General features: G+C 37.2%; 7 protein-coding genes across 8 annotated transcripts; 4 read left to right on the top strand and 3 right to left on the bottom strand.

Moving 5' to 3' along the window:
• Positions 1-37: 37 nt before the first annotated feature.
• LOC111204610 (mitochondrial uncoupling protein 6-like) lies at positions 38-1,869 on the top strand. The gene is made up of 2 exons (XM_022699710.2): positions 38-693; positions 1,112-1,869. Exons 1-2 carry the CDS (start codon positions 273-275, stop codon positions 1,696-1,698), a joined length of 1,008 nt encoding a protein of 335 aa, XP_022555431.2. The 5' UTR covers positions 38-272; the 3' UTR covers positions 1,699-1,869.
• A 5,780-nt stretch (positions 1,870-7,649) lies between these two features.
• Positions 7,650-9,064, bottom strand: LOC106384940 (2-hydroxy-6-oxo-2,4-heptadienoate hydrolase-like). The gene is made up of 3 exons (XM_013824864.3): positions 8,143-9,064; positions 7,992-8,059; positions 7,650-7,910 (listed from the first exon to the last, which is right to left on the bottom strand). The coding sequence occupies exons 1-3, from the start codon at positions 8,890-8,892 to the stop codon at positions 7,793-7,795; spliced, it is 936 nt and encodes a 311-aa protein (XP_013680318.1). The 5' UTR covers positions 8,893-9,064; the 3' UTR covers positions 7,650-7,792.
• A 33-nt stretch (positions 9,065-9,097) lies between these two features.
• Positions 9,098-12,865, bottom strand: LOC106384938 (potassium transporter 7). The gene is made up of 10 exons (XM_013824863.2): positions 12,503-12,865; positions 12,208-12,436; positions 11,871-12,119; positions 11,706-11,756; positions 11,351-11,611; positions 11,160-11,212; positions 10,931-11,045; positions 10,532-10,786; positions 9,938-10,460; positions 9,098-9,854 (listed from the first exon to the last, which is right to left on the bottom strand). Exons 1-10 carry the CDS (start codon positions 12,809-12,811, stop codon positions 9,305-9,307), a joined length of 2,595 nt encoding a protein of 864 aa, XP_013680317.1. The 5' UTR covers positions 12,812-12,865; the 3' UTR covers positions 9,098-9,304.
• A 162-nt stretch (positions 12,866-13,027) lies between these two features.
• On the top strand, positions 13,028-15,673 carry LOC106384941 (NAC domain-containing protein 82). Of its 2 annotated transcripts, XM_013824866.3 has the most exons (6): positions 13,028-13,151; positions 13,474-13,957; positions 14,037-14,314; positions 14,404-14,510; positions 14,688-14,871; positions 15,087-15,673. In XM_013824866.3, exons 2-6 carry the CDS (start codon positions 13,801-13,803, stop codon positions 15,372-15,374), a joined length of 1,014 nt encoding a protein of 337 aa, XP_013680320.1. In that variant the 5' UTR covers positions 13,028-13,151; positions 13,474-13,800; the 3' UTR covers positions 15,375-15,673. The 2 variants fall into 2 exon arrangements, with proteins under 2 accessions (XP_013680320.1, XP_013680319.1); XM_013824865.3 differs by having other exon boundaries at positions 13,029-13,151; positions 14,404-14,871.
• A 165-nt stretch (positions 15,674-15,838) lies between these two features.
• Positions 15,839-16,815, top strand: LOC106384943 (probable gamma-secretase subunit PEN-2). The gene is made up of 2 exons (XM_013824869.3): positions 15,839-16,206; positions 16,443-16,815. Exons 1-2 carry the CDS (start codon positions 15,936-15,938, stop codon positions 16,601-16,603), a joined length of 432 nt encoding a protein of 143 aa, XP_013680323.1. The 5' UTR covers positions 15,839-15,935; the 3' UTR covers positions 16,604-16,815.
• A 258-nt stretch (positions 16,816-17,073) lies between these two features.
• LOC106384942 (2-oxoisovalerate dehydrogenase subunit alpha 2, mitochondrial) lies at positions 17,074-19,524 on the top strand. The gene is made up of 8 exons (XM_013824868.3): positions 17,074-17,541; positions 17,646-17,966; positions 18,092-18,249; positions 18,333-18,432; positions 18,524-18,635; positions 18,731-18,870; positions 18,968-19,153; positions 19,240-19,524. The coding sequence occupies exons 1-8, from the start codon at positions 17,323-17,325 to the stop codon at positions 19,405-19,407; spliced, it is 1,404 nt and encodes a 467-aa protein (XP_013680322.1). The 5' UTR covers positions 17,074-17,322; the 3' UTR covers positions 19,408-19,524.
• A 2,530-nt stretch (positions 19,525-22,054) lies between these two features.
• On the bottom strand, positions 22,055-24,541 carry LOC106384945 (amino acid permease 2). The gene is made up of 7 exons (XM_013824871.3): positions 24,373-24,541; positions 24,157-24,280; positions 23,830-24,063; positions 23,479-23,572; positions 23,190-23,404; positions 22,976-23,115; positions 22,055-22,882 (listed from the first exon to the last, which is right to left on the bottom strand). Exons 2-7 carry the CDS (start codon positions 24,278-24,280, stop codon positions 22,226-22,228), a joined length of 1,464 nt encoding a protein of 487 aa, XP_013680325.1. The 5' UTR covers positions 24,373-24,541; the 3' UTR covers positions 22,055-22,225.
• Positions 24,542-25,852: the final 1,311 nt, after the last annotated feature.

Below are 25,852 nucleotides of genomic sequence, written 5' to 3'. Positions count from 1 at the left end.
AAGGTGTGCATGAAGACAAGAAGATAGACCTTGTGCTAATTAAAGCTGGAGCCCGTAATGCAGGACTAGTACACAAACACATCTAGCTGCATTATTTTCTTTCTTACCTATGTCTCTTGTCTTCTTTCACTTCCAACTTGTCCAAATTCATTTTCTCTTCTCCATTTTTTTTCTTACAAAAGATCCAATCTATCTCAAACTCTTCTCCATCTTTTCATACACTCATTGACCATAACACATCTCCTCATCATCAAACCCTCCGATTATCATCAATGGGATTCAAACCATTTCTTGAAGGTGGCATCGCCGCAATCATCGCCGGAGCTTTGACTCACCCATTAGACCTCATCAAAGTTCGTATGCAGCTCCAAGGAGAACACTCTTTCTCTCTCGACCAAAACACTAACCATAATCTCGATCTTAATCTTCCCGTTAAACCTTATAGACCTGTTTTTGCCCTTGACTCTCTCATCGGCAGCATCTCCTTGCTACCTTCATCCACTCCCGCACCGTCCACGTCTACGCGCTCTAGCATGACCCCTTTCGCCGTTGGGGCCCACATTGTCAAAACCGAAGGACCCGCCGCTCTCTTCTCCGGCGTCTCCGCTACTGTCCTCCGTCAGATGCTTTACTCCGCCACTCGTATGGGTATTTACGACTTTCTTAAACGCAAGTGGACGGATCGACTTACCGGTAATGATAATAAATTTTATTAGTATAAATTGTGATTCTACATTAAACGAAAAATATACAAATTGCTTAAAATTATCAATGCTAAAATATGATACGGCAGACATTATGGTGTATAATCCTAGTTTTTGGTTTAATTGTGTTCTATTTTTATTGGTTCTTTCCGGTTTTCTGTTAATTATTTAATCTTTATTTACTTTCAATTAATAAGATTGGTTACATTTTTATTTAATTACATATAGTTGACCAACTAAGTTTTTTTAGTTATGGTTTTGCTAAACTTAGTTCCATTTCGGCAAATTATATTTTGTGATTATTATAAGATAAAACCAATCGGTTTAGTTACAAATTCCGGTTCGGTATAAGCATTATGATTTCTGTTGGTTCCCTGGTTAATTAATCCGACAACTACTAATTACAGGTAACTTCCCATTGGTCACAAAGATCGCAGCTGGACTCATCGCTGGAGCCGTCGGATCCGCCGTCGGGAACCCCGCTGACGTGGCAATGGTGAGAATGCAAGCTGACGGACGTTTACCATTAAGCCGCCGCAGAAACTACAAGAGCGTCGTGGATGCCATCGAGCGGATCGTGAGGCACGAAGGCGTCTCGAGCTTATGGCGTGGCTCGTGGTTAACCGTGAACCGAGCCATGATCGTGACGGCTTCTCAGCTCGCCACGTACGACCACGTGAAAGAAATTATGATCGCCGGAGGCCGTGGAACGCCGGGAGGAATCGGAACGCACGCGGCGGCGAGTTTCGCGGCGGGGATCGTTGCGGCGGTGGCGTCGAATCCGATAGACGTCGTGAAGACGAGGATGATGAATGCGGAGGCGGAGAGTTACGGTGGACCGTTGGATTGTGCGGTGAAGACTGTGGCGGAGGAAGGACCGATGGCTTTGTATAAGGGGCTTGTTCCGACGGTGACGAGGCAAGGACCGTTCACGATGATCTTGTTCGTTACGTTGGAACAGATTCGTGGTTTGTTAAAAGACGTTAAATTTTGATTAGTTAAGATGATTACTAAATTTTGACCATATTCTATCAAGTTGCATGCATGCATATATTTCTCAAACATTTTGTAAATGTTTATATCTTAATTTAATGCTATTGTTTTTTTTGGTAAAATATTTAATGTTATTGTCGAAAGGTTTAATGTATAATGTTTATATTCTCAAGTTAAATGTTCACTGACGTTAATTAAAATATTTTAACTAAATTAATCATATGTTTAGCTTGTAAAATGTCAAAACTGATAGTGAGAGAAGCTGGAACAAGTTCGTGGTTTGAGTAAAAGATGTTAATTTTTTATTATATGTAGTTAAGTACATAGATGATTGATAAAACGTTTACCATATTCCATTGAATTGCATCTTATTTTTCGTACCATGGCCTGGAAATGCGATAGTGATTGAAGCAAAAGAGGTTTTGTCGATCGATCCAAGTCTCTGGGGGATATGCTTTTGCTAGGTACCTTCATCTGGTATATTCCTTGTTTCGGTATCTTTTGTTTTTGTGGTTGTCATAAAATATCTCCTTTAAATTTAGTTAATATTATAAAAAATATTTATTTATTATTGTTTTTCTCAACAGTTTAAAATTTGGAATTTTGTCATATCTATCTCCCGCAAGAGGAAATTATGTCTCAAAGAAACCATATAGTAAATTGCTTCCATGTGGTGGCATAGTGGTTTGGTGCTTGTTTTGCTAGCATCAGGAGCTAATTCCATGTGCCAAGTCAAATTGTTCTATTGTATTGATGCAATATTTAATACATTTTTCAAATCTTGAATTTTATGCAACTTTATTATGAAAAATTAAATAATGTTTCTATTTTATTAGTTTGATACTTTTTTATGTTTCACATATATACTACTAAAGCATAATTCTTGATAGAATCCTGCCCTTAATTATTTGTGTTATTTACAATGGCATGTTATTCATAAATGTAAATAATTTTTTATTTTTAAAAAGTCGTCCACAATGGATACTTTCCTATAATTATGGCATCTTTTTATACTTTAATTAATTGCTTAATCCTTAAAAATAGTTATATGCAACAATCCATATCAATTAATGTGACTGATTTTGCACATAAATATATTACATAGAATTTTCTAAATTATGGTTACAAAAAAAATTTACATTTAAAAAAAAAATCCAGAAATATTCAAACAAGTAAATAAAATCTATATATTAGGTTCAATAAATCTATCATAGTTTTGATACGAGTTGAGTCCAATACGCTGAATTCTTTTTTTTCATATTAAACTTTTCAGTAAATGAACTTTGAGTTCGATTTAAATTTTGCAAAAAATTAATAATTATTTTCACAAAATTAACATTTTTAGATATTGATCATCCAAAATATATAAAACAAATATTAAATAATGTATTTTAAATTAACTATTAAATAAAGTTCTAAAACACATAATATAAAATTAAAGTACAAATTTTTGTTATAAAATTAAATATTTAAAAAATAAACAATTATGCGTTTTTAAAACGCGGGTTAAAATCTAGTTTTGTTTTTAATATGTTTTACAAGAGTTGAAATAATCAAATAATTTCCTAAGGTTATGTCCTCAAAGCCCATCGAGTCAAAGATACAGACAGCCCAGTTAGAGTTTATATATTGGACAATATTTCAAGGTCTTCGCGGCCATCAGATCAGCAACTGAACCAGAGGTCAACCCAAAGCCCTATTCAACCAGCCAAGGCGCCAACCAGGACATACGTGCACTAAACATGCCATATCTTACAAACTAGGAGGGTTTAAATGACGAGGCTAATTTTTATGGATTCTACACTCAAGAAGGAGTCCATGCCAATTGGAGCCGGCCCAAAATATTCATGGATCAAGAAGTTATAAATTTTACAATTCAGAGGTTTCTCAGCCCATTCATCTGCGAGTATGCGACTTTAGAAGAGGATTCCAGCCCAAAGAAGAAGCGGCCTGAACCAAAACAGATCATAGGAGTCAAGAGGAGTTTATTAGATTTCCAGAAAGCCCAAGATCTCGAGAAATGGTCAAGGAAATTGGAAGATATGATCAATTTCCCAAAACCGGCCAAACCAGCTCTACACTTGCCTTATTTGGAAGATACGGGTTTCACATCAAACCAACCTCAAGAATGGCAACCAGGAGACCTTTTAAATCATTCAGAGGCACTCCACAACATCATAGGAAGCACCATACCACACTGGATCAGACGGATCCCAATCAAACCAAAAGATCAAGCCGGTTTGCATCAATTGGCCAAACCGACATCATTTAAAGAAAGTCTTCAACCAATTCAACTTGGTTCGACCCAGGGCTATTTATGGGAACCAGGAGATCATCTAGAACATTCAGAAGACATCCAAAGAGTCCTTAGCTGCACCAGAACCCAGGAGATCAGGCGGATCTCTCTTCCCATCAACCTTCCATATTTGGCAGCAACTACACTAAATGCTTTGAAGAAATCTCTACAAATATTTATTCAAGACCAACGGCCATATTCTCCATCAAGGCAACTCAGAGACATGTCAGGAAGACTTCTTGACCGTGGCTACATCCAGAAGCTGTCCAGATACAAGATCATCCAAGATTCCCTTTTGAAGGCACAAATCGAGCTAACGGCTAGTTTTCATGGAGCCATCAAAGCCATTGACTCCAAGCATTTTATTTCGATTTATTTTCTTTCCTTAGTTCATTTTCAGACTGTTAGAGAGTCCTTGGTCGAGCCTATAAAGTTCTAGTCTTTTTTTCATTGTAAAGCACCCCATTTTTGAAAGTAACAAGAATTATTCAGTTTTTCTAGTTTTCTTAAAACTATTGTTCTAAGTCTTTTGAGTTTGTGTGAAGCAATTCCAAAGCACCTTGACTTATCAAGGCTCCTTTCCATAGAGTCTTGTGGCGTCCTCAATCCCCTATCCTTCCATTCCAATTTGTTTGCCAAGCTTGAGAGTGATACACATCCAGCAAGCAAAGCACCATCTCAATCCACTTCAATCATCAACTGATTAGGCTGAGAGTGTCCCACGACCAGCAGCCTAATTCCATCATATCCTTTGTTTATTTATCTAATTTTGTTCTTAGTATAAACCTCATCTCATTGCATTTGCATTTGTTTCAGGTTTACATCTCGGATTCCATTCATATCGCCCACCCGATCATATTTTTGGTCGATCCATCAAGCTTCCATTATCCATCTTGCCATCCCTGATTTCCAGCCTGCAACATCTTGTTAATTTGTCAATGAATTGTAAGCTGAGCATTGTTTCCTCTTTTTTATTGAATGATAAGCGGGAAAACGACCATTTCATACTCAACATATCGCGATATGTTCAATTCATATCCGATTTATATGGTCGTACTAAAACATATTTGAACTTTAAAAAAATTTAAATAACATACATAATGTTTACTTTTTTGGCCAAATCATATCTCAGTCGCCACATCAGCTGACACACCATTTAATTCTGCTGATTTAGATGCTACGTCAACTAATTTTGCTGACGAAGATGCCACGACTCTGCATGTCTATGGAAGCAACCCATAGTTCCAGTTTATGTTGTACCTAGATATATCCAAGATGCAGAAGCCTTAGCAGTGTAGATGAAGACAACACAAATGATATGTTTCTGAAGGAAACTATATCACTTACGGATAATATATATGTGAGCTTTCCCTCCTTAGTGTCTTGCTTAACAGGAGTGACGTCTTGTCAATAGCAACCTCAATTTTTTAAACTATTTGTATCCGTGAATTTACGGACAACAACCTAGTTACACTCTTAAATTTTAAAATACTATTAAACTTTCATAAATGTAAGGTGTGACTCATATAAGGTTTTCAACTCCTTTTATATTTCAGCTTCTTTCGATTGTTTTTAATATACAATTGTTATTTTGATACGTACGTGATGTAATGTTCACTTTTATTTTTATTTTTTCTTCTGTTCATTTATTTAATCTTTTGGGGTAATTTTTTTTTATTTTTAAATGTCGGATTTTATTACTTATCGAACATATATTGAATACTAAATGGAAAACTAAAATAGTTTAAATATTTTTATAGCAAATAGAAAATTATGATTGGTATTTTTGGATATTTTCCTAATTTTAAACAAACAACATTATAAAGTGTGATCCTTATGAGCAAATAAATGAAGCAAATCCAGAGTGTCGATGTGTATATCCTATCACAGGAACACTATACTTCAGTTCACATTTCTTCTCTACAGTAAAAGACACTTCGAATTACTTGCTTTTCCGGTGGAGCTTGACTACTTCCCTGAAGTCTACAAATAATCTGGTGGAGACTGTAGCGATCCGGAATGTAAGAGTGAACCAGAGTGATCACCAACTTATGGTTGATATCCTCATTTTCCCACTGGATAGAGAAGGTTTCACACAGACTACATGGCTCTTGTCACTTTTGCTTTTAGCAACCAGGACTACAAGCCTCCTCCAATATTCGGGTCATACTTTTTCCGAGCTAATACGTATCCTCTGTTATCTGGTATGTATAAAGTGAGACACACAAAATCTCACTAGTATGAAATTATGAACTAACTAACTTTCTTATTGCATTTAACTAACTAACTTTCTTATTGCATTTGACACAGATGGAGGAGATTTGAAGTCTTCAAAGGAGGACATTATGATAGTAGCAGATGTACAAAGGGGTTCTTCCCTCTGGGGAAGCCATAGCAATCAAGAGAGCTAAACCATAATCATTGGAAGGAGCTTTGGAGTTCAATACCGAGATTGAGCTTTCTTTCAAAGATCCATTACATTTTACAATAAAAAAAAGAAGCAAAAAATAAGAAAAAAATAATAAAATAGAAAAATAATGATAAAAACAAAAGATTCATGTTTGCAATATGTTGTTCACAATTGAGTTTTAAAACAAACAAGCGCTTGATCTGACGCACATTTGTTTTTTTTTTCAATTTTTATTGATCAATTTAAGATTGATCAAGTTTTTTAACTGTTTTTACATGGTGTGAGATATTCATATTATTTTGGATATACAAGCAAGCAAGTGTATATGTTATATAAATCATTTGTCATCTGATAAATATTGTAAAATATTTTTAATGTATATATTTATAAAACACCATTTACTATAGTTTTGTAGATTAATACATATATATTTCAAATATACACATGTTTCATAGCAAAAATATATCTTATGTTTTCCATTTCTAATGAATCACAATTTATTTTATATGTCAACTAAATAATTAATTCAAAGTCCATTAGGAATTTTAATAAGGTTTAGCGTGTGTATTAATATAGAGAATTTACCCATTTTCCTTAGGATTTTCTGAAAATTTTGATACTAACTAAATTACCATATATTATTAAGAATTCGTTAATATAAGATACTTGCGAGATGATGTCAAAAATAGAGATACTTGCCAAATTTTAAAATATAATTTGGAATATTTAGATATCCAATTATCAAAATTGGAAATGAGTTAGTTAAGTATAATAAAAATTAAATGGTAAGATAATAATGATTGTGTCTACTTAAAATTAAAATTTTATTTATTTATTAAAACTATTAAACAAAATATTTTATATTCAGAATTTTTAGATATTTATTTTGGAAATATATATTATGATATTTAATTCACTTGTAACCCCGATATGCTAATTTGTGAATTATTTAAATTTTTTTTTATTTAAATTTTTAAATCTAGTTTATTATGATTTTAAAATTAAACGCCTTACTTTATAGCTGTACTTATTTTATCCATATTTAAATGGACATATTCATATTTTTTTTTTATATAATTAAATAAAGTATTAAACACTTTATTTAAATTATTCCTTTATCTTTATTTATATTTTAAATTAGATATTATCTATATTTCAGTTTTTAAATAGTTAATACCAAATAAATGAATATATAGTATTTTTACACAATAAGCATTGTCTCCTGTGTTTCAAAAAAGAAAAAAAAAAGTGTTGCAATCGTGTTTGTGATTCCTTCATATGATATTTGATATATTTTGAATAACAGAAAGAATCATCCTTTCAAATGCAGTAAGTACAATTATTTTTTTGTTATCAATCTATTAACAAGAAGAGATAAAAACAGTAGTTTCACAAAGAATCAATAAGAAAAGATTTCAAGTGCTTGAGAAATTCTTTGGACTTCTCCAAATTCACAGCATGTCCTGCCTTCTTAATCACCACTATCTCTGCATTCTCTCCTATATGTCTGCTTCACCATCATTTAAAAGAAATACATAAATCGTTGTTTCACTTGTAAAAAATGGTAAATCCCAGATGATGAATGTACCTTTTCAATCTGTAACCAAGTTCCAGTGGAAAGATCTGATCTTCTTCTCCCCATATGACCAAAGATTTCTAAATTAACCAAAAAAAAAAACAAGAACAAAATCTTACAGCAATGACAAAACAAGAAAGCCAAAAGAGTATAGTGTGTTCACCTGTTTGATCCTAGGAAGATCTGAAAGCCTCCGATCTTTAAGTATCGATTTGATCAAATCCCTCTTCTCCTCAACAAACTCAGTACACATAACATCAATAAAATCCCAAAGAAAAAACGAAGGAACACCTTTCATCGGCTTAACAAACGAGAATCTAATAAGCTCCTTGAGCTTCTCCGGCGTCTGAGGAATCAGAATCCCGGTGGCTTCCTCAAGATTCGGAACCTTAAACAACCCATCCTCCATATCCTTCTCCTCAAGGCAAACCCCTGCGCAGCACAACACCAGCTTCTCAACCTTCTCCGGAAACTGCGCCGCTAAACTGTACCCGACGAACCCGCCATAGCTGATTCCGACGATGCTCATCCTATGCACCCCGTGCGCTTCCATCAGCCTCATCAGACACCGAGCCTGGAAAGACTCGGTTCGGTTCTGCTCCGACGTGGAGGATAAACCGAAGAAGAGGAGGTCGGGGACGTAGACGTTGAACCGGCCGGTGAAAGCTCGGAGATGCTCGCCGTATTGCCACATCGCGTTGGCTCCGAAACCGTGGAGGAGGAGGAGGTTTGGTTTGGAGCGGTTTGGCGATTTAGGGATCCAGCAGTGCATGGTGGCCGATGCGATGGAGTTGCCGTGGGAGAGGTCGGTGACGACGGAGCGGAGACCGGCGTTCGCGAATGATTGTCTGAAGAACCAATCTCGCGAAGCCGTGAAGCTGAAGCATCGCAACAGTTTCATATGATCAAACATTTTAGATTTTTTTTTTTTTGCAAAATGAAACAGAGGAGAAGAAGGCGCGACGATGAAACGTAAGAACAGCTGTTTTTTCTGTTATTTGTCGGGAAAACGAAAGAACAGCTGTTTTTATTGTCACCGTACGTATAAATTTACGAAATTACAGTCAAGACCCCGCGGGAAATTATAATTGCACAAACCACCGTATTGAAAACAGAGATGCAAAAAAGACCCAGATATTACCAACCATAGCACATTAACGAGATTCATGTCACAAATCATGAAACTTCCTGAAATTGATATAGGCTTCCTCTACTAGATGCTTTATAGATTCTAGTAAGTCAAAAGACTGACTCTGTTATGCAGAAACATAGACGCAGCTTACAGATGTTAAATCTATGGACAAAAAAAGAAGAAGGAAGAAGGCTCAGACCATGTATGTCATGTCAACTTTCATCAGATGAGACTGAGGCACGCTCAAATTAGCTGTCCCTCTTCTGCAGTTTTTCCTCAGGAATGCGTAGAAGTAGTTTATGACCAGCTTCTTGACGAACCATGAATCTTTTCTTGCTCTTATATCACCGTGACCCAGTAGATACACGACCCCTATCTCTTTCGCTTTGTGTATGAACGATAACTCCCTCTCCAGGCTCTGCTCCGCTTCAGAGACAGAGGATTCAGACGATGTGTCAAAGGGATGGTGGCTTGTGTGGTTAGACGAAGTGTTCAATTCCGTGATCGGTTTGTTTAAGTCTCTGTACTCAGAGAGAAGAGGAACCCCCATTGAGTACATGCTCCCGTTGGGGCCCATAACGAGTGTAGAGCCTGAGAAATCTTCCTCCGAGTCGGAATCATTGCGCCCGTCGCTCTCCAGTGAACGCTCTTGAGCTTCTCTACGGATAAATTTCTCGAGGCTCTCGATCAGTAGCTGCTCGAATACTTGGTGGTTCTCCTTTCTTACATCCTTGTAACCATACCTTCACCAAATATAACACAAAACACTGTTTATAATCTCTCTCAATAAAGTCACATCAAGTGAAAGGCAAAGAAAAGGACCGACCTGGCAATGCAACGGAACAAGTGGTAGCTTTTGGTGCAAACGCGTCTGAAGAGAAACCTCTCATTCTGGGGCACAACTGGAACCGGGACGTACTTGATGCAGACAAAAATGACCATGGAGTGGATTGCAGGGAGTGTAGTGAGAAAATGGCCAAATATTGCTGGCACTCCCTTCACTAACTCATTGTACAACAAACCGATACCGGGAGCTCTGATCGTTCCCAGATTGCTCCCAAGCTCTCTCATCAGATCCATTGACATCTTTTGTTCGACTTCTGTTTCGTACCTGATCTTACTTCCATAGTTCCAAACGTACATTATACCAAACATGATCACGGCAAAAACCAATATTATCCAGCTTCCATCTCCAACGCTCGCTATAACTGACGAGAAGAAGATTAGTTCCACTCCAAGGAAAACTATCAGAAAGGCAGTGACGATTACGATGTTGATCTGCCAAATAAGAAGCATGATTAAAGTGACTAGGATTGTCGTTGTCATCATCACTCCAAGCTCAGCCATCCCTGAGAAATTGAAAGTTCGATATCAGACCACCGAAGCTTCAAAGAAATGAAACAAAGAAAACAACTATTACCATATGCATTTCCAATCTCATTGATACTTGAGATTGAGCAGACGACGACCAGGCAAACGGCAAGCAGGAACCAATTTAGGACAGGTATATAAATCTGACCCATAAATTTCCGGGACGTGTGGATGATCTTGAGACGAGGGAAACAGCCCAGTGCTGTTGACTGTTTAATACATGAAAATGTCGCTGTCGTCATTGTGCGACTGGCAATCAGAGCTGCAACATTGGCTATGAAAAGGACGGGCCAGAATGCAGCACCTGTAGAACAGTATGATGAATCAATAACTAATACTAGTATATAGAAAAAATTAGTAACCTGCAGCATTGAAAAAGGCTTTGCAGTGGTTTTGTTTGCTAAAAAGGCATGGATATAACTGACTGAAGAAATTAAATGGACTTTACCTGGAACAGATGAAAAGAAAGCTTGACTAGCATCTGCATGATTCTCCATCAGGTATGCAGCTTGTCCCATATAGCCCAACATGAGGCAGGGCAGGACGAGACACACAAATGTAAGCTGGAGTAAACAGCAGCAATAAATCAAAGTTCCAAAAAAATTAGAGCAAAATTGCAGACAAATAGAAAAAAGGTATAACATCAGCCACCAACGGCCACTCCCCTCTTTGTTTACCTGGACTGATCGAACAGAAAAGTAGCAAAGGTCTGCAAATAATGCCTCCGAGCCTGAAAGATAAAATTATATAACATGATCAATCAACAAGTGAAGAATCACAGTATCATGCAGAGTATTGAGCATAAAAAGGCTGACTCGGTTCTGTTAGCCTTAGCTTCTCAAGCCATCCAACGAAATTGATAAATTACCTGTAGCACAGAGAATGCAACCTCCAAGTGCATACCACGCGTTTATAGAGTTCCTCTGGAAGAAGTAATAGATGTGGATAGGGTTGAATGCTCTGTAAACACTCCTATCGTATTTGAGGAGGTTGTGAATTCCAATACCAGCAAGACAACAGAACCATAAGAGTAATGCCGGACCTACTACTAGTCCCATCTTACTCGTCCCATACTTTTGTAGACTAAACAGGATCACCAGAAATGCAACCGAGATCATCACCACTTGATCTGCAAAGAACAAACAGGAGATAAGTGAACAATATTCAAAAGATAAAATGACAAAGAAAAACATTAGAAATGACAGCATCGAAGTTAATCGTACCTTGCTCAACTGCATCAACTCCGACCTTAAGTCCACCAACAGCTGACATTACTGCATTATGCAAATCAAGTAATTCAGATAAGTCCATATGGTATTAGCAAACCACCTCTTCATGTCAACAGAATCATGACTATGAACATACTTTAGAGGAGTTTATATCAGAACCTGACATTGCAGGAGTAACAACCCCATCGGCAATCACCATGGCCGTTCCAGCAAGAACTAGCACGAGAAGCATTTTCTTCAAAACCAATGAATTCTCGAGCTTTTCTTTAAGATTCAGCGATCTCTCAAGCTCAGGGCAAGGCACCTTCAGCCTAAAACTCGAAATCCGGGTGTCTGACCGAAGTTGATTAGGAATAAGACTAATCTTGGCATGACGAGATATTAACGAGTACAACGCAAAGGTCCCACCTAAAAAACATCATAACTCATATAAGTAACGTACATAAAACATCAATTACTAGATTTTATAAGAGTTAAAAGGCATATATATATATACCTTCACCATCATCATTAGCCCATAGAACAACAAGAACATACTTAATAAGAGGGATTAAAAGCAAGGTGTACAACACCAGTGACAACGCCCCAATCACATCTTCTTTCTCTTTCACAGGTGATTTACTGAACATCACACTGAATGTATACAAAGGACTCGTTCCCACGTCTCCAAATACAACCCCTAGCGTCTGGAACGCAAGCAGCACTCTCCTCCCCACCGTCAAATCCTATATCAAAGTTAAAAAACACATTCATATCTTACTAACAACACGAGTACCAAAACAATCAATCACCTCGTAATCAATCCTCGAAGCGCCGGGAACTTCGAGGGCTTCCACGTCGAAGGAGTCAACACGACGACCGGTACGGATCAGGAGGCGGTGCTCCGATACCTCCTCGTCCTCGGATTCGAGTCCGGTCCCGTAGAATTCGTCGTCGTCGTCATCATCGTCATCGTCAGCGCCGTTCACCGAATCGTCGTCTTCGTCTTGAGTCACCCAACGAGATTCGATCGAGTCCATCGATGCTAAATCTCCGAAGCCGTTGCCTGAGCTAGCGATCTCTTCCTTCTCGGAACCATCGAAGCTGCTATCCTCCGCCATTTCTCGCCGATGATCCCAATCTCTGCTTTACCAGTTGCTACTGAACCGGTTCGATATAAAGGTGACGAGTAAATAGTTGAAGAATTGTACCGGATTAAACCAGAATGAACCGGTTGGATTGGGATATTGGGCCTTATAGGCTTATATTGAAATTAGGCCCAATACTGTTTTAGTCAACGCGTATGGTCAAGAGCTCTCAGTCATATATATAAACCCTAAGACTGTTATAGCCCTTTCCTCCTCACTTCTGGCTTCTCTTTCACGCCACTCTCTCTCTCTCTCGCTCGCCTCCGCCTTGCTCTGATCGTCCTCTCCACCGTCGAGTACTTTCCTTCTCCGGGTACTTAAATTACTCCATGTTCTTGATTTTTATTCCGCCATGTTCTCGCTATTGATTCTGATTTTTGGATTTGAGCTGAAGTAGATTCATTTTAGGGGTTTACACTTTTTAGGGTTTTACCAAATTGATGATTTTGTCTTTTATTCTCGTATCTAGTTGATTTTTGTGATTTCTGGATCTGATTTGAAGTAGATTCATTTTCAGGTTTTTTACACTTTTTAGGGTTTAACCAAATTGATGATTTGTTTTGTGTATTCTCGTATCTAAGTTGTCTGTGTGGCTAAAGTCTTGTTTTTTTCTTTTCCAAATGTCTGAATAACAGGCCTTACGTTGCACACCAGATGTCTCTTGATCTCTGCAAGAAGAATCCATCTTTTCTTTGGTGCGACTGTGGTTATATGAGCAGGGGGAAGTTGTGGTGCTTTCAAATCATCTTGTTTAGGCACTGGACTTAGTCTTACTCTCCTCTCTTCCTCTTCTTCTCTTTTCTTCCTACCTTCTCTGCAACTTTTTGTTTGATTTGATTACAAAGTATTCGCTTTTACTGGTCCTGTTACTGTGAACTTGAATTTTTTTCTGCGCAAAACTCTCTCCTTGCTTGAGGAGTTTACTGCGGAGAGTGAAAGTTTTCCCCTTTGGATCTGTGCCAATGGGGAAAACTCAATTGGCTCCTGGGTTCCGGTTTCATCCGACTGACGTTGAACTCGTGAGATATTACTTGAAGAGGAAAGTGTTGGGGAAAAAGCTACTCGTTGATGCAATCGTTGAACTTGACATTTACAAGTTCGAACCTTCTGATTTACCTGGTAAACCTTCTTGTTTCTGTCATGAAAATATTAGGATTCCTATCCTTTTTCTCTATCTTACGAGTCTTTGTCTTTTCAGATAAGTCCTATATAAAGAGTGGGGATCTTAAGTGGCACTTCTTCTGCCCAAGGGAAAAGAAATATGCAACTGGTGTCCGGGCAAACCGTGCAACTGAGTGTGGTTACTGGAAGACCACAGGGAAGGAGAGAGCCGTTCTGTGCAGTGATGAAGTTGTGGGGAAGATTAAGACTCTTGTTTATCACGTTGGCAAGTCCCCTCGTGGGGAGCGGACTGATTGGGTTATGCATGAGTACAGACTTGAAGACAAGGTACTTGCACAGAAGAATATTCCTCAGGTAATATTTTAATTTTTAAAATGGATGTATCATTTCAATTTGTACATGTCATGTAAGCTTAAATCACTCTTGCTTTTGTTGATTTATAGGATACTTATGTGCTGTGTGTTCTATTCAAGAAAGATGGTCCTGGACCTAGAAATGGAGCTCAGTATGGTGCTCCATTTAACGAAGAGGACTGGAGTGATCAGGAACAGCACACTGATGTTCCTTCTTCAAGCAATCTCGCAATCCTTCATCGTCCTAACGCAGAAACCAGTCTGGTTGTGGCGCCCTCACATGACCCTAACAAGGATTGTTTTGTTGGCATGGTATCTGAATCGTGCGTCTCAGATTTCGCACCATCTACAGCTACTACTACCAGGGAGCTTCCGCATCTGAATGATGCAGCTCACACTCCTCTGTCTGCTACTCCACTTCTGGATTCCAATAGTACCGCCTCTCTGGGGCCGACCCTCCAAGCTCCAACCAACAACTATGATGACATATATTCAATGTTGGATCGCTTTGTCGACGAGGATGAGTGCTTGCCTTTCTGTGAGCCCAACAACAATGAGGTAGGTGTTCGGCATCACTTCTCTTAGTGTCATGATTGTGGAACTTAGTGGGTATCATCATTGCGTGCTAGGATAGTAAGGCAGCTTTGCAACTGTTAGTGTTTTAGGATAATAAAACCTCTTTGCTTACAAAAGAATAGGAATCGCATGCCTCTGAATCAAACTGTATAACTCTTGCCATATGGATATATGTCTCATAGTTAATCACTTTACAGGTAATGCATGATACCTGTGTTCCAGCTCCGGTTTTCTTAGAAGAAGGAGAAGACATGTTCAGCGAACTACTAGACTTGAGCATTATCCATGACAACAGCATGCCAAGGACACCTTCTTACGACCTAATTGAAAACTCGGAGCTATACTTGGAGCTACAAGATCTCACAGCTCCATTAGCACCACCTCCAGCTGGGAATGGTAGTGACTCTTATCTTAGCAATCAAGGCCACTTCGATTTGTCCACTGCTAATGATGACGATCCTTTTGGCTTTTCTGCGTTCATGTGACACACGGACCAGACACATGAACAAGAGGGTCTAAAACCAAAAGAATCCTCTTCTGCCAAGCTCGGTCCTCGTCCATGTCTTCTCAACTCAACAGAAGCATTTCAGACGGAGCATGACCCGTGACATCATTCCTTTTATGTTGCAACATCATCAAACAGACTATATGATCCCGTGATTTCATCTCTTATTAGCCTTCTCAATTTCTGTTTCCTTGTCGTTTGGACCAGTTTGTAAACATTCTTAACTTTTCTCAGAAGATACAACTCGATCTATCATTTATATCGATGAGTTTCTGATTAGTGTTGGATTAGTTCTTGTTTAGAGGTCAGAGCACAACCAAAAATTACAAAGGGTTTACTTACTCACCCAAAAACGACGTCGCAGTGACCGTATCGTTAGAACGACGTCGCAGCTTCTCTGTGTGGGGTTCAAATAATATTTTCATTAAACGACGCCGCTGCTTCTCCGTGCGTTTAACTGATATGGTCATTAAAACGACGACGTCGCTGCTTAAATCGTGTTTTTTTTTTTTTTTTCATTTTCGCTAGTCGCTGGAGCAAAATGGAGGAGGCTTCACGGAGCGACGAACCCAATCGGAACCCTAACATCGATCGGAGTTCGAATCCGAATCCACTGTCGTCTATAATCTCTTCCGCGCACGTTTGGCCAACGATCGACGGTCCGTTGGGGTTAACGGAGGAAGCGTCGGTGGATTACGCTCGCAGATTCTACAAGTTCGGATTCGCTCTCTTGCCGTGGCTCTGGGCTGTCAATTGCTTCTACTTCTGGCCTGTTCTCCGTCACTCTCGCGCTTTCCCTCAGATCCGCAATTGTAAGTTCCCCCAGATACTCTTTTCGATTTTGTAGATTGGGATCTTTTGATCTGGGAATCGATCTGTTACTTCAATCTTGATCAGCATTGTGATTTGCCAGTATTCAAAATTGTTCTATGTGTTCGTTTGATTGATGTAAATTTAGAGTATTATTGCTTTGAGCTGTGTGTGTTTTACTTCTGATTTGAGATATTTTTTTTTGATTTGTACATTATATCTTGTTATTGTTTTGTAGATGTTGTTAGATCAGCAGTTGGGTTCAGTGTCTTTACATCTCTTCTTCTAGCGTGGGCATTGACATTCTCGTTAGGTGGAGAACAGCTTTTTGGCCCTGTTTGGGATAAGCTGGTTATGTACAACGTTGCTGATCGTCTTGGCTTGTCTGGTTTGGCTTAGCTCTCTTTCTCTCTCTCGTTTATCATTGGACATGTAGAAACGGGGAGATCTCACTGTTACTTTTCCCTTCTTACGTTTTCGTATGCGAGCATTACTATGTTTGATGAGAGATCCATGCTGTTGATATAAGCGGGATAATGAAGCATTCTATGAAGCAAATAGTTCTCTTTGTTGTATCTGCTAAGGTTCTTTAGTATATTCATTACTGATAATGCTCTGTTCAATTTTCCTCACTATTAAGTCTATTGACTCACAACATAACATCTATTGCATGGACAGTACTTTCAAGAAACTTTGCGGGTTTCAAGGAAGCAATCATTCAATGATGTTCGTGAGTATCAGTTCTTTTGCTAGTTTATCGAATTTTGGTATATAAATCTTAACTCACTTTATGAAAAACTGAAGTAAATTAACCGAGATTCAACTTATATAAAAGTGAGTAATCTAATGGGCTTGACAGTGTAATGTTGTGGCCCATGGATACACGATCTCGGTTTTATACGGTAGCGTTTGACACGATGGACGTGAGATCACGAGTCCCTAAGCACTGTAGTAACTAGTAAAGATTCCACTTGGTGAATTAAGGAATCAAATCTGTATGGAAAAAACAAAACACACTCAACAACCTCTCTCTCTCTCTAACACAAGACATCGTCATCTTCTTCTTCGTCTCTCGATATTCTCGCTATTCTTCTTCTATCAAATCCTAAACACACAAAATGGCTCAGCATCTGAAATCCTCGAAATCGACTTTCCTCAACGTTCTCAGACATAGCCTCGCCTTCGGTTCTCCAAGCCACGCGTCTCGTCATCTCCGCCAAAAACTACCGCATGGTGGTCCTCCGAGTATAAAAAAAGTCTCACCGAATCCATTAACTCGTTTGTGTAACACCATGGTGGATACGCTCTCAAGCTCACACGAAGACACCAATAGTCAGGTGAACATACGTTGATTACAAACTTGCTCATAGCTTACTGTTTAATTTAATCACTGTGTAGAGTTAAGTATATGTATTGAGATGAGTCTTTTACCAATATTCAGGTCATGGATTTTCCCGGAGGAAAAGTATCTTTCACACCTGAGATCCACTTCATATCAGAATCCAACGAAGAGCGTGTGCCTTGCTACCGTGTTCTCGATGACAATGGCCAACAACTCCCCAACAGCCAGTTTGTTCCTGTTAGTAAAGAAATTGCGGTGAAAATGTATAGCGATATGGTTACTCTTCAAATGATGGATAACATATTCTACGAAGCTCAAAGACAAGGCAGACTCTCCTTTTACGCTACTGCATACGGTGAAGAAGCCATTAATATTGCTTCTGCTGCAGCTCTCTCTCCTGATGATGTCATCTTCCCTCAGGTTTTAAAAATCATAATTTCATCATTTTGACTGTATAGGCCGGTCCCTGAGATTTTGGGGGCGTAGACTATTTAGTAAAAGTTCCAATAAATTTTTTGAACTGAGGAGTTGTTGTATATGTGCAGTATAGAGAGCCTGGTGTTCTACTATGGCGTGGCTTCACGCTTCAAGAATTTGCAAACCAGTGTTTTGGGAACAAATCTGATTATGGCAAAGGCAGGCAGATGCCTGTTCACTATGGCTCTAACAAGCTTAACTATTTCACCGTCTCAGCCACAATAGCGTATTCTTTACCGACTCAAACTGGTTTTATGATAATTTTATGGTTTCTATTTTTATGTTGCCGATGGAAGTTTCCTTCTCCAGTACGCAGTTACCAAACGCGGTTGGTGCTGCTTATTCCTTAAAGATGGATGGGAAGGATGCGTGTGCGGTCACATTCTTTGGCGATGGTGGCTCTAGCGAGGTGAAATGGAAACAAAAACTTGAAGTCTTGTTTTCATTACTCTTGAGCCTTTTTGGCTGATATCAAAATAATGTTTTTGTATTTTTGGTAGGGAGACTTCCATGCTGCTATGAACTTTGCAGCAGTTATGGAAGCGCCTGTTTTGTTTATCTGCAGGAACAATGGATGGGCGATTAGTACTCCTACCTCAGATCAGTTCCGAAGTATAACTCCTTTTGCTTTTTCCCTTTTGAGTTTTGTCTTTGTCTTGAAGTCTTTTCGGATTTTTTTCAAATACTTTGTTTGTGGCCAATGATAGGTGATGGTGTAGTGGTGAAAGGCCGTGCTTACGGGATTAGGAGTATACGTGTGGATGGAAATGATGCGCTTGCTATGTACAGCGCGGTGCATGAAGCTCGCGAGATGGCGATTAGAGAACATAGGCCAATCTTGATCGAGGTAACATTGATGTGATTATAAGATGCAACATCAAAAACATACAAAAAACTTCAAATCCTTCTCTTGTTTTGTTTTGTTTTGTTTTGGTGTGTGTTAGGCCTTAACGTATCGTGTAGGACACCATTCAACGTCAGATGACTCCACTAGGTACCGCTCTGCTGATGAGATAGAGTGGTGGAACAAAGCAAGAAACCCGCTGTCTAGGTTTAGGACTTGGGTTGAGAGTAATGGCTGGTGGAGTGATGAAGCGGAATCTGATCTGAGAAGCAGAATCAAGAAAGAGGTAATTACTAAAGAACTCTGGCTCTTGAGCATTTTTTATAAGAAGCATTTTTGGTTTTTTTTTATATTTGTGTTCCTTGTAAACAGATGTTAGAAGCTATCAGGGTTGCGGAGAAGACTGAGAAACCGAATCTGAATCACATGTTCTCAGATGTGTATGATGTTCCTCCTTTGAACCTCAGGGAACAGGAACTTCTGGTGAGGCAGGCGATCAAAAGTCACCCACAAGATTACCCATCCGATGTACCTCTTTAGGTTGATACTTATCAAATGCTCCCATGTAATAAAATGTAAAAGATTTATTACATTGTGAATTGTAATCTTTTATTGAAATTTGGATCATCATTAATTCAAAAGCATACAACTTCTTCAGGATATGATAGTAGAGATGTCAAATGGGCGGGCTATAAATGGGTGGTCCGTGTCCAAATCGATATGGTCCAAAATGGACAGACCCAGATTAAACCATAATTAAAATTTGTCCAGATGGGTGAACCCAATTATATTCATGGACAATATTGGGCTTAACCACTTGGACAATGGGCGGCCCAATAAACTTAAATGTCTAGGGTTTGAAAAATTGGGAGAAAACACAAATCACCTTTTTTTTTCTTCCCGTCTCACTCTTGTGTTTTTTCTTCGTGTTTGATTCTTCCTCTTCGAATCATCGTCTTCGATTTTTCCTCTTCGAGTCCTCGTCTTCGATTCTTCCTCTTCGTGTTCGATTCTTCTTTCTCATCTTCGTTCTTCTTCAATTTTTTTTCGATTCTTCACCAACTTCTGATTTCATCATCTCTTAAGATTTGATTTTTCGTGATTTGTGTTAATGGGTTTTCACTATTAGCTACTGATTCGTATCATCTACTAATATTGTGTTATGGTTTATGTGTTAAATAGATCGGTGATTTGTGTTCATAACGAAGTTGGTGGCGAGCTGGCGACTGTTTCTGTTTCCGCAAGTCAGACGAAATTACGAATTTTTTAAACTTATCTTGAATTTTTTATAACTTTGAAACATGAAGTTTAAAACTTAAAGTTTAAGTATGTGACATCTTTAAAATTGAAAACTTAATAATCTTTAAATTTTTAAAACTGAAATTATGTTGTTTACATTAAATGGGCGTATGGGCCGTCCATGGATAGCCCAACAAATCATGGTCTTATTTGGTTATGGTCTCATTTGGACATGGTTCTATTTGGGCTTCGACCAAAAATGTCCAGCAAAAAAATGAAACTCATTCGGACACACCCAAACCCGCCCAACCCGCTCATTTGACATCTCTATATGATAGTAGTGTGTGTGATATACATCAGTTACCATTTCAGACGGTACAGTGTACCAAACCTTGGAAGGCAATGATCACTGAATAGTTGAGAGCACGAGGAAGGCATGGGTACATTTCTGACTCTCTGACTTTAGATGCATTTAGTACCAAACCTTGAAACTTTTTATGGGTTGCTTTCCAAGAACCCTACATGTTTTTTGACAAGTGATATGGAATATTAGCCCCAAAAAGTTTAAGAAATTATATAGGAGATTTTTTATTCCCTATATATTATTTGTGAAACATTACGACTTCTTTTTGTAGACACGTGTCATCACTAGGATGATTCTTAGAATTATTAGAGAAATATGTTGGTCCATCTAATTATATAATAAGTTTTTTATTAAACTAATCATAAATTCATTATTAATGACATTTATTATTTTCTTAAATAAAGATTACGAAATTGCCTAATGTGGCTAAAGTATATATGACAATTAATGATTTTGAATAATAAAGATCTGATAAAAAAATAATATATCTTCTATCAAATTTGTTTAATTTTAAACTATTAAAATAATTTAAAAAAATCACAATAACTATATTATAAAAATTTAGATTTTTCTATATATGTTCTATTTTGAATTTTTAAAAACGACTATAAATTACTAAAACTGTTAAAAATCGCACATTCAAATTTTGCGATCCATGGTTTAAAATTTTTGTTATGACAAAATACAAATGAATACAAAATCATATAAATAAAAGTCTAATTTAATTAATCATTAAGATTTAAAATATATATATGTGTATATATCATTCTAAATTAAACTATAAACCATATTGAATAAATAAATATTTTAATTTCAACATTTACTTTGAATAATTTTTTTTTATAAAAGTTTTGAACTAACATTGATAATTTTTTTTTAAATTATAAATTACTAAAATTATTAATCCCACAATGAAAATTTTGTTATCAATAATTTAAAGTTTTTGCTATTAAAGATACACGTGATCAAAAAACATATGAGTAGAAATCATCATTTAATATACATTAATATTAAAAATATATTATGTATGTTAATATCATTTAAATTTAATTACATATCCTATCAAATTTTTAAAAAAAAAATTTTGGATTAATAAAATTGATTTATACGTTCGCACCAATTTAATTATATATGTAATAGTTACTGATTTTTAATTATTCAATATATATTTATTATTTCATAAAATGTAAGAACATATAATACATAAAATAAAATATATATATAATGTTTATCCTGCGTAAGGTGCGGGTGTTATTATTATTAGGCTGGGTGGACAGCTTAATTTGACTATTGAGGAATTTCTCTTTTAGGCAAGACCATCCAAATTGCTCCTTTTAAAATTTCACTTTTAATATTTAAACACCATTGAAATGTCAGTATCACTTTGATTCAAATTCCATTTTCCCAGCACCATGTTTTCAATACCTAATTCATACATTCATAACAAAAGATGCAATATAAAGAGTTACCACTATAAACAAAAATTAAAAATTGATTATTCCAAATTTGTGGTACACATCATTCGTTAACCAGATGAACATGTAATAACAAAAACTATATAAACTAATTAATAGAGGAAATAAAAACACACGAATCATAGGGTTTATATAACATATTTTATAAATTTATTACAGAGATATCATACGAAATGGAAACTTACATTATACACATGTTCAATTTTTTTCTTTCAAAGGCATAACATAAACAATAAGCTTTATACACCAGTTTTCTTTTGTTCTTGGTCCTTTATCATCATCAGTACGTAGACTGAAAGGGCTTGTAGACCTTAAGATCAAGCATTACTCCGGCTATTGACCCAACTCCAGCGACCACCGAGATCACAAGACAAGCAACACTAAGCATCTGTAAACACACCCACCTCGTGCTCCACTTCTCCACCTTCCTCTGCTTTATATACATCTCCACCGGGAAATAAACCGTCAAGGGCCAGAACCCTAAGGCTCCTAAGATCCCAACCACGTCGTTGAAGAACGGCATTAGCATCGATATCACGGTGGTTAGAACGACGAAACAGCACCGGAAAACTACCCTGAAAACGTTTGTTTTGTACGGAGACCTAATCCCTGGGATCTTGAATTGGAGTTCCTTGGTGAGCAAGTCATTGTCTGGAAACCTCTCTGAGACTGATTTTTCAACGAAGGCGAAGATGGGCTGAGAGAAGACTTGGTAAGCTCCTATGAGGTGGACTACAATGGCCGCGTTGGCTATGTCGAGGAGCCAAAACGGGTTGTAGAATCCGAAACCCGTGAGGAGGTTTCCTGGTGCTGCATCTCCAAAGGCTGCGTAGCCCATTGAGCCACATAGCATGTAGAAGATAGTGGTGACTGCAATGCTGATCTTTGTAGCTTTCTTCATCGTTGTTGATTCTGACGGTGGGGATCTAACAGTATCCTAGATACCAAGCACCAAAGTGAAATCTTTTTCTTTAGGGTTTTAGAATAAATACTTGAATCTTGTATCCCAAGTAAGGTTTTGTTTTATTACCTGAATCTCTATTAGGACAACAGAGTATGAATAAGCAAACGCAATATCTCCAAGTGCTTGAAAGGTTCTCCATATCTTCTGTGTTTGAGTCACTGTCCCAATGCTTATGCCCGTGAGACTTCCTTTGAACACTCCATTTGCTGAGAGATTACAAATCAAGAGTTAGCACAATTCTCATGACCATTATGTGAGTCTTTATATAGTTATATCTGACCAGCAACTTGAACGATCCCTAGAGCTAGACCAATGGCTGAGTAAGTGAAAGACATGACAGCTGCTACAATTGAGATCCACCAAATCTGGTCGAAATCAGGAACCTGAGAGAGCAAGATCTCTGTCACACCAAATATAATCATGTAAGGGTTGCTTGACATGTGACATGGGTCTTTTCCTCCGCTCTTGTGGAAACAGTTCGATCTCTTGATCGCCCTGCATGATCCATCAAATGTTAAATCTATAACATATTTGAAGCTTGTTTCGCAAGTAAACTAAGAAACACTCACATCATGCTTATAGATGCTGCTATTGTGTAACCAACCGCGATACCAAAGAGATTCAAGTATTGAATCAGCCCACATATCTTGAACTTGAACCCACCTATAATAAAAAACACATTAAACCAAAACAGAGCACAAATTAATATAATTATTAGATTTATATTTTATCTCTATTTAATAGATTATTTTATTTTATTTTATTAATTAACACAATAAAAAATAAAAGTAAAACTGAAAAGTTTATTTACAATATATTATGAAAATGTAAAATGTATAATGAAATAAAATTTAAAAGCTAAAACAATAATATGAAACGGAAGGTGTATATAATAATAGAGTATCGGATGAAATGATTACCGAGAATGGACCGAACTGCGTCCATGTAAGTGTAGTTTCTCTTGCCGGAGACTGCATCTCCGGTTCTGTAGCAGTCACTGAGAAGTGTTGAAGAGTATAGAGTAACAAAAGAGAACAATAGCATCACCGCAGGTCCAGCGATCCATCCAAGCTGAGCAATAGCCCATGCAAGCGAGAGAACGCCTGAACCGATCACTGCTGTAATGATATGAGCGCTTGCGGTCCAAACAGTACCTGAATTATAAAAAAAAACGTTTTGTTTTGCGTTTCATGCTGTAACGTTAATAAAACAAAGTTGATATTATTATTTTGTTTAGCATTGGTAACCGGTTCTTTTGAGACGGCCATCATCGTCAAAGCATTTGAAAGCTGGTTGTTGAGGGACGGACGCGTCAAAGACTTGGTGGCCGTGATGGTGGTGGTGATGGTTGGCGGCAGCGGTTTCACCCATCTGTTAGTAAGAAACCAACATTAGTTTACTTGTTTTCTTTCACATAAACAGTTTATTTATATTACAAGAAGTGAAGTACGTAGTAATAGTACCTCCTCTTATTGAGTCTTAATAGAAGGATAAGACTGTTATTACAAAGCTATGAACAAAAAACAAAGAAGAGCAAAATATAACTAAAGGAGATGGGTGATGATATGATAGGAGTTGCTGCTGCATTTTGATCTTGTGTTTGGTCACCGTCTTATATAAGCCAAGAAAAGTGAGGAATAATAATTACTTATTTACAACTATACAAATATTTTGGTGTGACAATTATTTCAATTTTGACAATATTTGCCAGTTGGCTATTTTCCTTTTTTTCTCAACCATCATTAGTGAAGGATGCATCAAAATATATGAGAGAATCGAATGCTTGTTTCTTCTCCTCCGTACCTTTTGCGGTCGACTTAATCACTCGTATATAATATACTATTTTATAAATGATAAAAGGCTAAAACTCCATTATTAAGGATATACCACGTTTATTATTATATAATTAGAAAGAATTTATGATGCTTAAGTGCTTGAATATATTATATTATATTACAATATGGAATGTTCATCGAGATGTTCCTCCATATACCGTGGAGTTTCTCTACGCACGAAACGTGTAGTGTTTGGTTCAAAAGTTGAAACAAAAAGAAGAAAGTTAATCATGAAAGTTTAGTAGTTTCGAGAATGATATATATTTTATTCATGCACCTAAATATAAATGTGAACGACATAGTGTATGATGAGAAATTTAAGTTTGTTGTGTTTTTTTTAACATTGATAACAGCCCAGAGGGAATTACTATATGATTGTCGTAATCTCGTGGATGAATAGATTCTGATCTTGATCGATAAAACGAATCCTCTACCATTTGAACTTCACCAATGGACGGACTTATGTTGTCTATCTCTGTATTTTCAAAATTTTAAGTTATGAAACATTAAGTAATTGTGTGATATATGACAGTATATGTTTAAGAATAAGGTTATATTGGGTGATTAATAAAAACTATAAAAGCTTAACCATCTTAGAATGATCTTTTAAATTGATAGATGACTTATAAATAAAAGTATAAATTGAGCCAAGTAGACCAACACCGCCCAATGTCGTAGACTCGTAGTGATGGATATGATTATACTGGTAAGGAGAATCGAATTTGTCTAGTGCTTCTATCCACCATTTATATTATTTTAAATATTTTGTGAGCATCTTCGAGTAGGAAATTAGACGTCCTTTTGAATGACAAGATTCTGACTTCGTATTAATTACTACTCCTCATTTACCAGATTAAATAATGACTCACTCTTTTTTTTGCACTTATATGATTATATTTATATCTAATTCGTCAGATTCATGTTCTTTTTGTTAATAAAACTCACCACATGTAAATATGTATTTGCAACTTTTCAGATTGTTGTAATTTCTACGTGCATGTTTAAGTATTCAGTAGTTGTTGTAATTACGGGTATTTCAACAATTAATGACTACGATGGAAACGACAAAAAAAATCTTGGTCGTAGTGATGCATGCAGGGCCGGCCAT

The sequence above is a fragment of the Brassica napus genome, chromosome C3 (genome assembly GCF_020379485.1).
Source record: "Brassica napus cultivar Da-Ae chromosome C3, Da-Ae, whole genome shotgun sequence".
NCBI lineage: Eukaryota > Viridiplantae > Streptophyta > Magnoliopsida > Brassicales > Brassicaceae > Brassica > Brassica napus.
The sequence above is the reverse complement of the archived record's forward strand: the minus strand, read 5'-3'. Positions and strand labels throughout refer to the sequence as shown.

Bases quoted from the DNA above. Each gene is read 5' to 3' on its own strand.
- LOC111204610 (XM_022699710.2), top strand. From the start codon at position 273: ATGGGATTCAAACCATTTCTTGAAGGTGGCATCGCCGCAATCATCGCC. The intron at 694-1,111 runs GTAATGATAATA...TACTAATTACAG, and splicing joins GTGGACGGATCGACTTACCG to GTAACTTCCCATTGGTCACA.
- LOC106384942 (XM_013824868.3), top strand. From the start codon at position 17,323: ATGGCTCAGCATCTGAAATCCTCGAAATCGACTTTCCTCAACGTTCTC. The intron at 17,967-18,091 runs GTTTTAAAAATC...GTATATGTGCAG, and splicing joins ATGATGTCATCTTCCCTCAG to TATAGAGAGCCTGGTGTTCT. The intron at 18,433-18,523 runs GTGAAATGGAAA...TATTTTTGGTAG, and splicing joins GCGATGGTGGCTCTAGCGAG to GGAGACTTCCATGCTGCTAT.
- LOC106384943 (XM_013824869.3), top strand. From the start codon at position 15,936: ATGGAGGAGGCTTCACGGAGCGACGAACCCAATCGGAACCCTAACATC. The intron at 16,207-16,442 runs GTAAGTTCCCCC...ATTGTTTTGTAG, and splicing joins TTTCCCTCAGATCCGCAATT to ATGTTGTTAGATCAGCAGTT.
- LOC106384945 (XM_013824871.3), bottom strand. From the start codon at position 24,280: ATGGGTGAAACCGCTGCCGCCAACCATCACCACCACCATCACGGCCAC. The intron at 24,064-24,156 runs GTTACCAATGCT...TTTATAATTCAG, and splicing joins TGGCCGTCTCAAAAGAACCG to GTACTGTTTGGACCGCAAGC. The intron at 23,573-23,829 runs GTAATCATTTCA...TTTTTATTATAG, and splicing joins CGCAGTTCGGTCCATTCTCG to GTGGGTTCAAGTTCAAGATA.
- LOC106384940 (XM_013824864.3), bottom strand. From the start codon at position 8,892: ATGTTTGATCATATGAAACTGTTGCGATGCTTCAGCTTCACGGCTTCG. The intron at 8,060-8,142 runs GTGAACACACTA...TGGTTAATTTAG, and splicing joins ATCTTCCTAGGATCAAACAG to AAATCTTTGGTCATATGGGG. The intron at 7,911-7,991 runs GTACATTCATCA...ATGGTGAAGCAG, and splicing joins CTTGGTTACAGATTGAAAAG to ACATATAGGAGAGAATGCAG.
- LOC106384938 (XM_013824863.2), bottom strand. From the start codon at position 12,811: ATGGCGGAGGATAGCAGCTTCGATGGTTCCGAGAAGGAAGAGATCGCT. The intron at 11,046-11,159 runs GTAAACAAAGAG...TGTTTACTCCAG, and splicing joins TTTCTGTTCGATCAGTCCAG to CTTACATTTGTGTGTCTCGT. The intron at 10,461-10,531 runs GTAATAGTTGTT...TCAATTTCTCAG, and splicing joins TGAGATTGGAAATGCATATG to GGATGGCTGAGCTTGGAGTG.
- LOC106384941 (XM_013824865.3), top strand. From the start codon at position 13,801: ATGGGGAAAACTCAATTGGCTCCTGGGTTCCGGTTTCATCCGACTGAC. The intron at 13,958-14,036 runs GTAAACCTTCTT...TTGTCTTTTCAG, and splicing joins CGAACCTTCTGATTTACCTG to ATAAGTCCTATATAAAGAGT. The intron at 14,872-15,086 runs GTAGGTGTTCGG...ATCACTTTACAG, and splicing joins GTGAGCCCAACAACAATGAG to GTAATGCATGATACCTGTGT.